This window comes from Culex pipiens, chromosome 1, assembly GCF_016801865.2.
Source record: "Culex pipiens pallens isolate TS chromosome 1, TS_CPP_V2, whole genome shotgun sequence".
In the NCBI taxonomy this organism is placed as follows: domain Eukaryota; kingdom Metazoa; phylum Arthropoda; class Insecta; order Diptera; family Culicidae; genus Culex; species Culex pipiens.
The window spans coordinates 128,650,443-128,663,865 of NC_068937.1; the positions used below are offsets into that span (position 1 = coordinate 128,650,443).

At 43.1% G+C, this 13,423-nt stretch overlaps 7 protein-coding genes and 1 pseudogene across 7 annotated transcripts; 5 read left to right on the forward strand and 3 right to left on the reverse strand.

Moving 5' to 3' along the window:
• The first annotated feature begins 272 nt into the window (after positions 1 to 272).
• LOC120423536 (uncharacterized) lies at positions 273 to 1,869 on the forward strand (annotated as a pseudogene).
• Positions 1,416 to 4,709, reverse strand: LOC120423535 (26S proteasome regulatory subunit 6A-A-like). The gene is made up of 2 exons (XM_039587381.2): positions 4,685 to 4,709; positions 1,416 to 1,864 (listed from the first exon to the last, which is right to left on the reverse strand). Exons 1-2 carry the CDS (start codon positions 4,707 to 4,709, stop codon positions 1,416 to 1,418), a joined length of 474 nt encoding a protein of 157 aa, XP_039443315.2.
• A 1,149-nt stretch (positions 4,710 to 5,858) lies between these two features.
• On the forward strand, positions 5,859 to 6,743 carry LOC120423530 (uncharacterized). Its single transcript, XM_039587377.1, has one exon. It carries the CDS (start codon positions 6,164 to 6,166, stop codon positions 6,719 to 6,721), a length of 558 nt encoding a protein of 185 aa, XP_039443311.1. The 5' UTR covers positions 5,859 to 6,163; the 3' UTR covers positions 6,722 to 6,743.
• Positions 6,744 to 6,884: 141 nt separating this feature from the next.
• Positions 6,885 to 7,696, reverse strand: LOC120423531 (uncharacterized). The gene is made up of 2 exons (XM_039587378.2): positions 7,466 to 7,696; positions 6,885 to 7,404 (listed from the first exon to the last, which is right to left on the reverse strand). The coding sequence occupies exons 1-2, from the start codon at positions 7,670 to 7,672 to the stop codon at positions 7,060 to 7,062; spliced, it is 552 nt and encodes a 183-aa protein (XP_039443312.1). The 5' UTR covers positions 7,673 to 7,696; the 3' UTR covers positions 6,885 to 7,059.
• A 412-nt stretch (positions 7,697 to 8,108) lies between these two features.
• LOC120423529 (uncharacterized) lies at positions 8,109 to 9,297 on the forward strand. The gene is made up of 2 exons (XM_039587376.2): positions 8,109 to 8,576; positions 8,639 to 9,297. Exons 1-2 carry the CDS (start codon positions 8,352 to 8,354, stop codon positions 8,981 to 8,983), a joined length of 570 nt encoding a protein of 189 aa, XP_039443310.1. The 5' UTR covers positions 8,109 to 8,351; the 3' UTR covers positions 8,984 to 9,297.
• Positions 9,298 to 9,911: 614 nt separating this feature from the next.
• On the reverse strand, positions 9,912 to 10,664 carry LOC120423532 (uncharacterized). Its single transcript, XM_039587379.1, has 2 exons — positions 10,504 to 10,664; positions 9,912 to 10,452 (listed from the first exon to the last, which is right to left on the reverse strand). Exons 1-2 carry the CDS (start codon positions 10,567 to 10,569, stop codon positions 9,970 to 9,972), a joined length of 549 nt encoding a protein of 182 aa, XP_039443313.1. The 5' UTR covers positions 10,570 to 10,664; the 3' UTR covers positions 9,912 to 9,969.
• A 150-nt stretch (positions 10,665 to 10,814) lies between these two features.
• Positions 10,815 to 12,395, forward strand: LOC120423533 (NPC intracellular cholesterol transporter 2). The gene is made up of 4 exons (XM_039587380.2): positions 10,815 to 11,089; positions 11,497 to 11,604; positions 11,801 to 11,970; positions 12,044 to 12,395. Exons 1-4 carry the CDS (start codon positions 10,924 to 10,926, stop codon positions 12,125 to 12,127), a joined length of 528 nt encoding a protein of 175 aa, XP_039443314.1. The 5' UTR covers positions 10,815 to 10,923; the 3' UTR covers positions 12,128 to 12,395.
• A 189-nt stretch (positions 12,396 to 12,584) lies between these two features.
• LOC120423540 (NPC intracellular cholesterol transporter 2 homolog a-like) lies at positions 12,585 to 13,221 on the forward strand. Its single transcript, XM_039587387.2, has 2 exons — positions 12,585 to 12,742; positions 12,816 to 13,221. The coding sequence occupies exons 1-2, from the start codon at positions 12,667 to 12,669 to the stop codon at positions 13,193 to 13,195; spliced, it is 456 nt and encodes a 151-aa protein (XP_039443321.1). The 5' UTR covers positions 12,585 to 12,666; the 3' UTR covers positions 13,196 to 13,221.
• The last annotated feature ends 202 nt before the right edge of the window (positions 13,222 to 13,423 follow it).

The window sequence follows — 13,423 nt, forward strand, 5'->3', positions numbered from 1 at the left end:
TCCAAAAACTAGGCAACCAGCAGTTGTTTATTTACATTTCCAGTCGCAGTTTCCACCAAACTGGACAAACGCACTTTAAAATTGCGATTGATTGGTGAGCAACATCGGCTCGCTTTGATCATTTTTTGAGAAAATTAAAATTTCCCAAGCCAGTTTGACAAGTCGCAATAGTGCGATCGATAGCAATAATTTAGTGCGAAGTCCAAGTTAGTGAGAATTGCGCAATATTCACCTGCACGATATTCGGCACAACATTTTGTTCAGTGTGGATAATGACAGTTAAGCACTGTCACTTGTTTGTTTCCTTCGTTAACAAACTGTCACCGCTCCAATATTTTTCGAGCTTGAGGTATTTTTTTTCACTACTTGCGGAACCGATCCTCGCAACAACCTTCCCCGCAATCCACCAGCAATCTGTACAAGAAGCCCAGTGCGGATCTGCGCTCCGACCCAGAAATTGCCGACAAGACCATCGACTGCCTCGGACTTGGGGTGAGAAATCCTCCGATCTTTTGCTTCATTTCTAATCGTTCCGCCTTCGCAGATTTCACCGGTGCGGATTTGCGCCGGCTGTGCCGAACGCGTCGACGCGCAGCACGCCTTTCGGACGCGAGACCTGCACAGCAACAGTTACGTCGAGAACGGGCTGGAGGACAAGGAAGACGAGGACGTGTGCCGGTTCTGCTTGAAGGCGGATGGCGGGTGGCGTTGGTCGAGTTGTTTCCGGGCGGCAGCGGAAGCGTGGCGGATGAGGTGCAAACGGTGCGGGATTGTTTAGGGGTTGAGATCAACAGCTGGGACATGGTGACGAAGATTTGAGGGGATTGTGTGGGCAGCAAGGTGGGCGGTGTTGAAGAGTTGGCTGAATTTCGGGCGGAATTTTCGCCGACAGCAGTGCCGGTGAAGCTGGAGGACGTGACGGATTCGTCGGATTCGTACAGCATTGGCAGCGAGAATGGGGAAGGGGGTGAGGGTTTTGAGTCGGACAGTTCGATGGCGGATAACGGGGAGTATAGCGTGGGGAAAAGCGGAAGGTCACGGCACGGTCGCTGCCGTGGATTGGAAGTGACCACGAGGTTACGAAGGTTACAAGTCTAAATGTTTGAACGGAGCGGAGGATGGAGTTCTAGCGAAGGTGAAGGCTAATAATGTGGATATTTACAAAATCCTCCAGCAGAAGGATCCCGCGCGCATCTTCAAGGTGCTTCTGCACATGGTCAGACAAATGACAAATTTGGCAAATAACAACTGTACGCCATGATTATTGTTTTTTTTTCATCATATTTAACAATATAAAAAAATACAGCTGAAACCACAAATAAAAAGAAAATCCAAGAAACTTTAATGTTCGTCTCTCATTTAACTCCAGGTGACCAAATTAGGTCAAATAAATTTAAAACATGCATATGAAACAGTTAGATGCGTTTGCAGCGTAATCGCGTGCAGGAAGTAATCGCCGGCGACTTTTCCTTGGCTAGTGCAAACGCGTCCCGGACGAGCTTGAAACTGTCTCCGATGAACATCTGCACCACCACGACGGCCTCAATTAGTTCCAGGATTTGCTTGTCCAACCCGCCAATGTCCGAGTAGTGCTCGGTGGGCCGTTCGTCCACCTCGGCCGGAAGTGTCCAGGATGAAGTACGACGAACGAGTCCTTGTTCACTCTCATCGCCCGGCTTGAGCTTCTCCGGAACAACCAGGCCAATCACGAGCAAAAAGTACGTTTGTCGTGTCGTAGTCTTGATGACGGGGCGCTTGCCCTTCCGCTGGTAGTCCAACACCACCACCGCACGGTCGGCAGCAAAATTGAAGGGATTTTTTTTTGTTTGTAAACAATCAGCAGTGCGCGCGTATGCAATGACAGCTGTAAAAACACTGAAATAAAATTCATAGAGGAATCGTGTATACACGTGAATATGGATGCACATACGGATCAACTTATGAAATAAATGCAATATATTTGGAGTGACCACCTCGTGGACTTAGCACAGTTCGATGAGATCGTCGATTTTGTTCGGTTGAAATCGTCGAAAATCGGTAAAGACCATGTAAACAGTGCACACGAGCTGTCAAATGACGTCACGGCGTATAACCTAATATGGTGAAACCCCTAATAGAAAAAAAGAAACATTTAGGGTTAGTAATTCTGACAGGTACGGTCACGTCACGGGGCAAAACAACACCTATCGAGAAATTAAAAGTGAGAGTGTGTACAACATGGAGTTAAACTTTCTGTGCAGTTGCTGTGAAGGTTCCCATGGCACTTCGAAAAGTTTAACTCCATGTTGCACGCACACACTCTCACTTTTAATGTCTCGATATATCTGGAGCAACATTTGAAGCACGCGTTTAAATGGGATGAAAGGCCGTAAGAGCAATGTCGTCCAGCCCCTTTTAAATGTTGCTCTAGAATTTTAGTGTACGTACACGCAATACATGCGCACGTAGATAACTCTAAACTTGATTAAGCTTTTGAAATTTACCAACACATTCAAAGTATGTTTACATGGCTGCTGGGAGATTGTTTGCATCAGATCTCCTATCACTTTCTAGCAAAAGTTTTTTTGTCAGGCGACTTCTAGTTGGGTTTGTATGACTGAACGCCCGATATGTCAGCCAACATATTTCGAATTTTGGCTGGAGCCTCGACTCGATTCAGGCTCGATCTCGAGCCAGATCGACTCGAGGCTCGAGCTAAAATTCTCAGTGGGTTGTTTGCATCAGGAAACTGTGACGAGGAATTCCTCATTTTTGGGCTCAATTGTATTTTTTTCACTGGGCCTAGAAAGCCTTATAGCCGTATCTTTAATTATGGGCAGATTTGAAGAAGTGACTGGATTATCTCGGCACTGGCTCAACCAATGTTGGTCTGTGTTGGTTTCATTCTACCCAATGTGATCTGATGGTATGAATAATGAGTCAAATTGATAGAACACTGAAAGGTCCGCCCTTTTGTGTCTATTTTGGGAAGCATTACCCTCTAAATGTGACTATTTTAAAGTATTTCCATGGAGAATTGAAAGTATTCAAAGAAATTCAAGTATTCTGAGTATTCAAAGTAAAAATATGTATCCAAATTTAATACCAAAGTATTCAAATTATTCATTGTATTTAAAGTTTTTATAGCATTTCAAGTATTTAAAGAAATTAAAGTATTTAAAGCATTTGAAGTATTTAAAGTTTTTAATGTATTTCAAGTATTTAGTGCTTTAAGTATTTAAAGTATTTAAAGTATTTAAAGTATTTTAAGTATTTAAAGTATTTAAAGTATTTAAAGCATTTAAAGTATTTAAATAATTAAAGTATTTAAAGTATTTAAAGTATTTAAAGTATTTGAAGTATTTGAAGTTTTTAAAGTTTTTTAAGTATTTAAAGTTTTTAAAGTATTTAAAGTTTTTTAAAGTATTTAAAGTTTTTAAAGTATTCAAAGCTCTAAAGTATTTAAAGTTTTTAAAGTATTTAAAGTTTTCAAAGTATTAATAGTTTTCAAAGTTTTTAATTTTTTTAATGTATTTCAAGTATTTCAAATATTCAAATGGAGTTTTCAAAGTATTTAAAGTATTTTGAATATTTCAAGTATTCAAAGTATTTAAATTATTTAAAGTATTTGAATTCGCAATTCGCAATTCGCAATTTTCAGTGTAAGAACGGGCCTTGACCGATCTTATGCACCAGGTTCCCGACGAACACGCACTGCCCTTACACCTACATCTTACCCTTGCTCTGAGTCAGTACGAGCAACACGCTAGAACACGCTTTGAGTGTTCGTGCCAGGCATGCACACCTTCTTTTCCGGTTACGCATTTTAACTCGGCCGGGGGTGGTACATTACGTAGGGTTTGATGTAAGTATAAGCGCCTAACCATTTAAAGTGTGCCTATCAATTTTCAGTAAAGCAAAAAACTGTTTAATTTTTAGTTTGAATTCAAAAACTAATTGTTATTTTACTGTGTATTGTTTTCTCCTGAAATCTTGCCTAATGTTGAGTCGTGTTAATTTGTTGCTATTTCTTCTGTCGCGGTGTTTTGTTACAATGTTTTGAACCTAAGCATGTTATTCAAAAATTTATCAAAAGTACAATAATGTTATGTGTGTGACTTTGATCATTCAATATATTGAGTAAGGACTCAAACCTTACTTGTTTGAAGAAAAGGGCGTAGATTAAAACAATAGACAATAAAGGAAAAAGCATACTACATAAAGTTCGCTACTGAAAGAATAATTGTATGTTGAAGGAAAGAAGAGTAAAAGCTGTATGAAGTAGATTAAAAATATAGGCAATAATTTATGAAAAAAGCTTTGTGATAAAGGATAAATAATATCATATAAGCTTAGATAGCATTAATGACAACTTTAAGAGCCGATTAAAATAATATTTTAATTAATTAATAAATTAGACAATGAATAAAGAATACATCAAATATGAACAGGAATTAACCCGAGAATTAACCTCGTTCGCATATTAAGGAGATCAGTTTTTGTTAGGGAAAACACATAGCAGTTAAAACTGGCAAATTGAGTAGAGGAGACTTGAAAGATAAGTGAAACAGAACTAAAGTAGTTGGAGATAATAAGAAGAGATACTCCGAGTTGCGATGTTCTAGGTACATCCACAACAGTTCGTTCAACATGCTGTGAATCAAAACAATACCTTCTACAATCACAAATTACTTCCCTTTCCCACTTTGCCGCTTTATAATGTAGTCCATGCTCTGCAAAGAAAGGGATGTTAGTAAAATATAAACACTTTAAAATAATGATACAGTTACTTGCGGGAACCTGAGTGACATCAGGGTTTCTGATGTTGTTGCTGTTGTCTCCAGTGTGATAATATCACTCCGAAGTGGTTGTCGTGGTGCAATCGTTCTCCAACCGTAGGCCCAGACACGACATGAAAATGAAAACAAACAAAAACAAAAAGATGCATTAGTATATGAAAATAAGAGAAACAAAGGATCATGCAATCAAAATAAATGGTGGATAGTAAACAGAAGCCAAATTAGAAAATCAGTAATACATAATAAAGAAATAGAAGATAGATAGTAGCTGAAAGTGGAAAGAAGAGAAACCCCGTATTGCGATGTATCAGGTACATCCACAACAGTTAACTCAACATGCTGTGAATCAAAACAATACCGTCTACAATCTTCCCTTCCCACATTGCGCATCCCTTTCTTTTGGCCGTCTCGACTCTGACCCTCGCTGGTCAAAGGTTTACGAGTTCGTTTCCACAGGCCACCAGCAAGGTCACGTGTTGTCATCATGATGACGAAACCAAGCCAACGTGGAGGTAAGAAAATGGGTAACTTGCAAGGAACCAGAGCAACTGTTTTGACCAGGATCAACTAACAGCACTACGGATGTAGTTCCGCTCCTTCCAGGATGTTCCTCACCGGGTGTCAACCGAAAAGGTATCATTTCACCCTTGGCCTGCTATTTAAAGTATTTGAAGTATTTAAAGTTTTTAAAGTATTGAAACTAATGTAATGTAGTGTAATGTATTAAAAGATTTTAAAGTATTTAAAGTTTTTAAAATAATTTAATTTTTAAAGTATTTATTTCAAATAAAGTTTTCAAAGTATTAAATATTAATTTTATTACTATTAAATATTAATTAAATGTTTTTTTTTAAGTATTTCAAGTATTTAAAGTATTCAGAGTATTTGAAGTATTGAAAGTGTTGAACGTATTAATAGTATTTTTGGTTGTTAAAGTATTTAAAGTATTTAAAGTGTTTAACTTTTGGAAGGACACAGAGCTCTATTTGCTCTCCATCCGCATTGACCCTTTCTCAACTATGATTTTCCTTTATTTCAGTAGTTAGAATCAAAGCCGGGGATCGGGGAGGGTGGAATAAGTAACTATGTGCCAGCAGTCAAAATTAATAGTCGCATCTTTTTTATATAAATTGGGAAAGTAGTTTTTAAGATGAATTGCACGATCCAGCTATTAGTTGCGCGTGTAGAACACATGTGGTGTTCAAAAGGTATCTCTGTGAAGAATCACACTAACGTTGCGTGCAAAGTGGCGATTAACTCGGAACCCACGTCCTATAATGTTTCCATCAACAGCCCAGGTAACACGTCCGAACTGGGTTGTTGAAGATGCAATCAGGCTTCTTTAAAAGCGCATAAATTGCAGGACTTTGAACAGTACGTCAGGAATGACCTGCAACCGCCTCGTGATAATCCTTGCCGCCGTCCTCTGCGCTGAGGTCCTCGCCGTAACGCACGAGGTGCGTCCGGAACGGTTCGAGCAAACGCTCGGCTTCGAGTACGTCAACACGACTGGGATCCGGGTGAGGAAGTTCAACCGCACCACGTGGATCTTCGACGGTGAAGGGGAAGCGTTCCAGGACTTTGACGACGACTACATGTTCACGATCACGATGGCGCACAGCCGGCTGGGCAACAACCAGTGGAACGAGTACCCGATGAAGATCGCCCGTTCGGGAGCTTGTGAGATCCTGAACGGGCCGTACAAGGAGTACCAGCATCACTTTGTCGAGTACACGAATTTGCCGCGGGTCGGGGAGGAGCGCGTGTGTCCGTTCAAAAAGGGTCTGTACTGGGTGAAGGAGTTTGCACCCGGTACGGACTGGGTTCTGCCGGTCGTTCCGGAGGGCTATTGGCGGTTCACTGGGGACGTTTACGACAAGGAGGGAAAGCTGATCATTCGACTGGCTGGATATTTCCATCTGTCGCGGAATATGTTTGAATAAACAAGCCTTACCCGACAAACTTCGTTCTGCCTTTTTTCGTTTGTTGACGTTTTTAACTATTTTGCTTATTCAGCCTCCTGTGATCATAATTTGATTTTACGTAACTTTTCCCATACAATCTGCAGATTTTCCGGAATCCGTTCCAGAGTGGCCAAAGTTGTAACTAGAAGAACCTTCCTTGGACTTATACGAACCCAACGCAACAAAGAGCACCACGATCCGACGTTCCGTGTTCAACTGATTCGCGTTCGAACAAAACCATTTTGTCTCGATCAAAGAACGTTACGCCAGATATATTTATCGAATTTAATATTCTTTACGATGTTTCAATTATTGTTCTAAATAAACCCTTTTGTAATGCGAAGAAATATTCGCAAAGATGCCTGCAATTCTTTCTTTCGCCAACACTCCACTGTAAAGCGCCAGTAACCTGCCGGAACAACCGGGGGCACCCAGCTTGCATCTGGCAACAGATCCCGTATCCAGTACTCTCCCTTTGGAAAGGGACAGAACCGCTTGGTACCACTTGGGAAGATCGGCAGGTTCGAACGGCCTTGAAAGACGTACTGGTACTGCTGGTACTCATCGACGATGACTTGGCAAAGCGTCTTCTGGGGAATCTTCATCGGGTACTCGTTAAACTGGTTGTTGCCGAGCCGACTGTACGCCGTTTTCAGGGTTGCCTGCGGGTTTCCAAAAGTATTCTTGAATATTTTGTTTCAGGACAAGGCAAAGGATGCTCACTTCATATGTTTCGTCAATGTCCTGGAGCAGAAGGAACGTTCCGTTCGCCGTGAACGTGGTTCGGTTGTACTTACGGACGCGCAATGCCGACGTTTCCAACAGATGTTCGCCACCTATCTGCTCAAAACGTTCGAGCTGGACGGCGATTTCCGCCGAAGAACAGTGCAGGAAGTAGATCAGGAGGAAAGTTAGCTTGGATGTATCCATGGTCGCACAATGGAGCACGGTAGTATCTATACCTCGTTGGTTTTTATACCGATCTTCTACAGATTATATGGGCGATACTAAACATGTAACATTTCCGGTAGCTTGTGTAACCATCCGTTCAGTTAGGCTATTGGTAATCTCAATAACAAATTTTGACTGCAAAGTTATTGTCAGTTTATGTCAATCTCACCAACCAAGATCCATCAACATGAGGTAGTATGCGGTGTGTGTGTGCGTGTATGTGTGTGTGTGTGTGGCAACCAACCAAACGGATTTTTAGATCAACATTCTATACATGCAAATAACTCGCATAGGCATTTGGAAGGTGTAAGCTCTGCCGAGCTTCAGTGACCCCAGCCGAGCGCAAGTACCTCAGCTTTTATCGACAAGCCCCGCCCTGAAGAACGTTTGTATAAATCGGATTCAAACGTTGTTTAGAACTTCGGGGCTCGAACCCCGACTCGATTTTTTTTTGTTCAGAGTTTCAAGATTTATATTTCCTACACTTTCTCGTTGAGAGCAGATGGGAATCGAACCCAGGACCATTCGCTTACAAAGCGAACACCGATTAATGACAGAAACGCACCGAAAATGTGCCATTCGTTTCATCGATATTTGTAACTGATCGGTATATAAACCCGTAAGCTAGATATGACCAAGCCTCAATAAACAAGTGACGATGGGCAAGCCAACAGTGCTCACGATAACCTTGCTGTTAATCATCTTCCTGAACATACCGACTAGTTCGGATGCTGTTATGACTATCCAGTTGGAACGAATCGAGCAGATCGGCGGCGAACACTTGGTGAATTCGACCATGGTCCGCGTCCGGAAGTTTAACCGCACCACCTTCACCATGAACGGGACAGGTATCCTGTTGCTGGATCTGGACGATTCTTACGAAGTGAGTCAAAACTTCATGGGTGGAACAAAATTTCAAAGATTCCGTTTTTTCAAACTTCTTAGGCAAATGTTAAGGTCGCCTACAGTCGTCTCGGGAACAACCAGTGGAACGAGTATCCGATGAAGATTGGTCAGAAGAACATCTGCCAAGTAATGGTCGAAGAGTACCAGCAGTACCAGTACGTGTTCATCGAAAACACGAATCTGCCTCGTATCCCGGAGGGAACCAAGAGATTCTGTCCAATTTCCAAGGGTGCGTACTGGTTTCGGGACATAGTGCCGGACGCTGGCTTTGTTCCACCAGTTGTTCCGGCCGGCTACTGGCGCATGACACTGGAGTCCTGGCGGAAGGGTGAACTGCAGGGTGTGTTCCGAATTTACGCCCGTCTTACCAAGGGTTTATTATGATTTCCTAGTATTGACAGCTGGCGAGTTCTGGTTTATGTTATCTTAACCTTGAGTGACCTTGTATGTGATGTCTTCGAGATGTCGCGTTGACAATTTTCATTCTAGATTTTTTTTTTTCGTCTTAGACGTCTTATCCATATATCTTGAATGCTGCTGCCTAAATTTTGACAGGGAACTTTGGCTCGCAAACTGTCAGATGAACCAAATCAAAAAATCAACTTTATACAGGACAAAATAAAAGATCAATACTGTTCTGGTCGTGTATGACAATCCTTTAAACAAATGCTAAAATAAATAAAAGGAATACTTTTGGGTAGAATGATAAAATTAATAAGTGTTTGAACAAACTTAATTTCTATTTCAAAATATGTATACACATTGGAATGATAAAACAATATTATCATTATTGACTGATTGTCTAACACTTTTAAGGTCAAAACATAGCAAAATATCTCAATAAGCCTTTCTAGTCAGACATTTACAAGCACATTCAAAGTTTACATGGCAGCTGCGGGTTTGTTTGCATCAGATCTGCTATCTCTTTCCAGCAGTTTTTTTGTCATGCGACTTTTAGCTGGTTATTTTTACTGACCGCCCGATATGTCAGCCAACATATTTCGCGATACTGTGACAGCTGGAGCTCGATCTTTGTTTGCATCAGGACACGAGCATTTTTAGGTTTAAATATATTTTTTACTGGGCCTAGAAAGTCTTTTATTGACGTGCTTAAAAAATAAATTTTATAAAATAAACTAATTTTAACTTTGTCTGATTAAACCTATTTTCCACTTGTATCTTTTATTTAGATTTTTCTTTTAATTCATTTCAGACTGTTCCCTGAAATTCGAAAAAGCGGGGACATTGATTAAACTAACCCCTTTAAACAGTATTGCAGGGTCCGCCCAAACCCCAAACACAACCCAACATATCTAAACCATGCAACTCTTTATTGCCTCCAAACGAACCATCTACACTTGAATTGAACCTCACTTCTCCACGGGCTTCACGGTCATCGTGGTGACGGCACCGGCCACGTTCGCACCGTCCTTGGTCAGATAGAACTCAATCTTGAAATGACCATCACGGGTGAACGCCTTGTAGCCCTCGCCCTCGAACAGGTACTCCTTGATCCAGTACTCCTTCTGGCCCGGCAGCGGACACTCGTCAAAGTGCGGGAAGTTGCTAATGTCCTTGACGCTCTCGTAAAAGTACATCCGGTAGATCGTCTTCATGTACTCGCACAGGGGTTTGCTGATGTGCATCATCTCCTCGAACTCCTCGGAACCGACCTCGGCACGGCTGAGCGTGAACACGATGCCAAAGTCGTTGTTCAGCTCCTTCGGGGTGAAGAAGTTGCCGGATAGCTTGAAGTTGTACTCGGACAGCTTCTCCATGGTGTAGTTGTACTCGCAGTACTGCTCCGAACCCTCGACGGTCTCCATCTTCTCGAAGATGAAGTCGTAGTTGATCTGTGGGATTCAATTGGTTAAGTTCCGCTCTGTTGACTCGCTTTGAACTACCTCTTCCTCCTCTTGAGCTGCAACCACGACCGCCAGGACTACCACTGAAAGTATTAGCTTAAACATGATGAAAACTACTCCCACTTCCGATTGGAATCATTGCTCGCGGAACTTCCAACTTTATAGCCCTTTTCCGGGACCGGAAATGCTCCAGCGTCGCAGCTAGTTCATCGCGATCCATGTAGATATTGGCTCGGTTTCCGCTCACGCAGAGTCCCTCCCCTGTTATCTTGCCACATGTATCGCGAGAGTTTCGCGTGACTTCGAGCGTATACGCTCTCTCCCCGTGTACAGTCCGTCGAAGACCCGGTCATTACGAGTCAGTCAGTTTGAAGAAGAGTGCCAATCGGAGAGTACACACAGCGTACACAGAGTGTCATCAACCAAGTTTCAAGTGGGCTTTGTCTGAGAGTACACGACATGCACCAGTGGCCAACGACCGGGATTGTCCTGATCGTCGTCGCGTTGACCGGGTTACTGCAGACCAGGGGAACTTTCGGCGTGGGATTGCCAACCCCTTGGCAGCGATGGCCGCTGCTCAGGCAGCTGTACATGGCCCGGACCGGCGTGGCGTTTGAGGATTGCGGTACGTTGCTCTGAGTTTGTATGGAGAGTTTGTACTGGAGGTCGGGCCTTTTTTCGGCATCGCCTGACCACGATGACAGGTGCCTTCTTAATTGGCCTTTCAAACATTCCGATGTGCTCAAAGTCCACACTTCCAGAAATAGATAGGCGCTCTGATTGCAGAATTGGTCAAGTGATTGATCGGCTGTCGACGCCGGGAAGATTTGTTTACCGATTGGTATAAATAACGCTTCCAGTGATGACTGGTTCGAGCAGCGGTGCCTCGTGACCTTTGTCCTCAACAGAAACAAGCCACCTGTCGAACTTTGCTAGGTTATGTTGCTTCGACTAAATCGTAGATGTTGACATTTCTAAATGTAAACAAACAGTTCATCCCGCTAACGCAATAATGACCACCTCCCTCCTCAGGATCAACCTACGACGTCTTGTCTATCGAGCTCTCCAGCTGCTCGAGCACGCCATGCACCATGGTCCGAGGAACGCACGTTACCGTCAACGCCGAGTTTACCGCCAATGGTAAGCCCTTACGTTATGACACGACTGTAAACAAAAACAAAACAATCTCTGTCGTCAAGTAGTTTGCCGCTCTTCTGTTATAAAAGCGAAAGATTGCGCCCGTCATGGCAAACTAATTTACGACGCTTTGCGAATCGAAAGTGCAACGTAAATAAACTCGACGTCAACGGTTACTAGGATGCTCTTATTTTGACAGGCGCCAGCACCGGATCGTCCATGGAGCACGAAGCCTACTTTATCATAAATGCGGTCCAGACCAAAGCAACCATAACGCCCACCAAGTGTGAAGGAACGATTTGTCCGCTGCAAGGAACGCTCGGCCTACTGTTTTCGGCGTCCATTTACGTGAATCCTCAACTGCCAGCGGTAAGCGCGCTCCATTATGGCAACGTAAGCAAGTTTTATAGCAACCATTCTCTTCTCTCTTTTCACGCGACAGTTGCGGGGAACGCTTCAGTGGAAGCTCAAAAACGCTAGCAACGAAGCGTTGCTCTGCTATAAAATTCCGATTACGATTCGTTGATAAAGGCGAAAGGGGATAAAGCGCCGCGCAAGCGCGCGCTTTTGAGATTATGGCGAACTCTAGTTGTGAAACTGGGAACTATGAGACTTTGAAACGGACAGACTGGCACCGCTGGCTTTGGACTTATGGCGTTTATTTTAAATGATTGTTTAATAAACGAGCATTATTAAGTTATTTATGAAATTGTTGTTTTATAAGTTATTTTTTGATCATACTTGTTGAAAATTATTTTAAATTTATTTGAAATAAAAAAATCCACTTAAAACTGCTTCAGTAATAGTACTTAATCTTAGCAATAAAAACTAACTTTCCACTCAAGAACCTATCCCATCAAGCTTTTCTGAACACCTGTTCGCAGCAATTCACCGGCTCAAGTGGCCGCGGAGAAATGTCTACAATGCCGGACAGTGATAACGGCTTGCAACATCCACTATAAAATCGTGATAACGACGTTTAGTTTCCCAGCAGTTATCGAAACGAACTATTTAAGAAATATCTTCCCTTCGTCGATTTAGTCCGATAGTAGATCCCGAAGCAAAATGAACGCAATTCTGGTGGTTCTGGTGGCACTGGTTCCAGCGCTGGTCCTGACCGACGTGGTTTCCGTTCAGCAGTGTAAGTAGCCATCTGCAGCTGTCAAAATGATAGAAAACGACAGTTTGACACCGGAATTTGTGTCAAATTTCAGGTAAATCCGGTGGCGCCCTCCCATCTGGGGTGGACATCGAGGGTTGCACCAAGGTGCCCTGCCAGCTGGTTCGCGGCCAGGATGCCGTAGCCCACGTGGACTTTACGGCCCTGTCCGAGGTGAGCAAGCTGCGACCGGTTGTGCTGGCCACGGCCCTGGGCATCACCGTTCCGTTCGAACTGCCGGCCGATCGTCAGGACGCCTGCGAGTGGCTCGAAGATTCGCGCTGTCCCCTTTCGGAGCAGGAAGAGGCCCGGTACGAGCTGCGGCTGCCCGTGGAGAAGTCCTACCCGCCGATTGGCGTCGACGTCCAGCTTCAACTGGTCGACCAGGACGGACAGGTTGTGAGCTGTTTCAGCGTTGAGGCGAAGGTTGTTTGAGTGAAAATAAAGTTTGTTTGAAGGAATTTTGGGTTTTGTTATTCTTGACAGTTCCAGGCGGCCATTATGGCAAATTGACTTTTATGTAAATTATGGCGTTTCCGTTCGAGGGAAAGTTTCGCACCTTTAAACTAGTTTGAATGCGAAAAACAACCGATTACACTTCAAGCTGATAAAATTAGCGGAAGCGTTTGGATTCTGCAATTTGTTAGCAGTTGCCACGCTTGT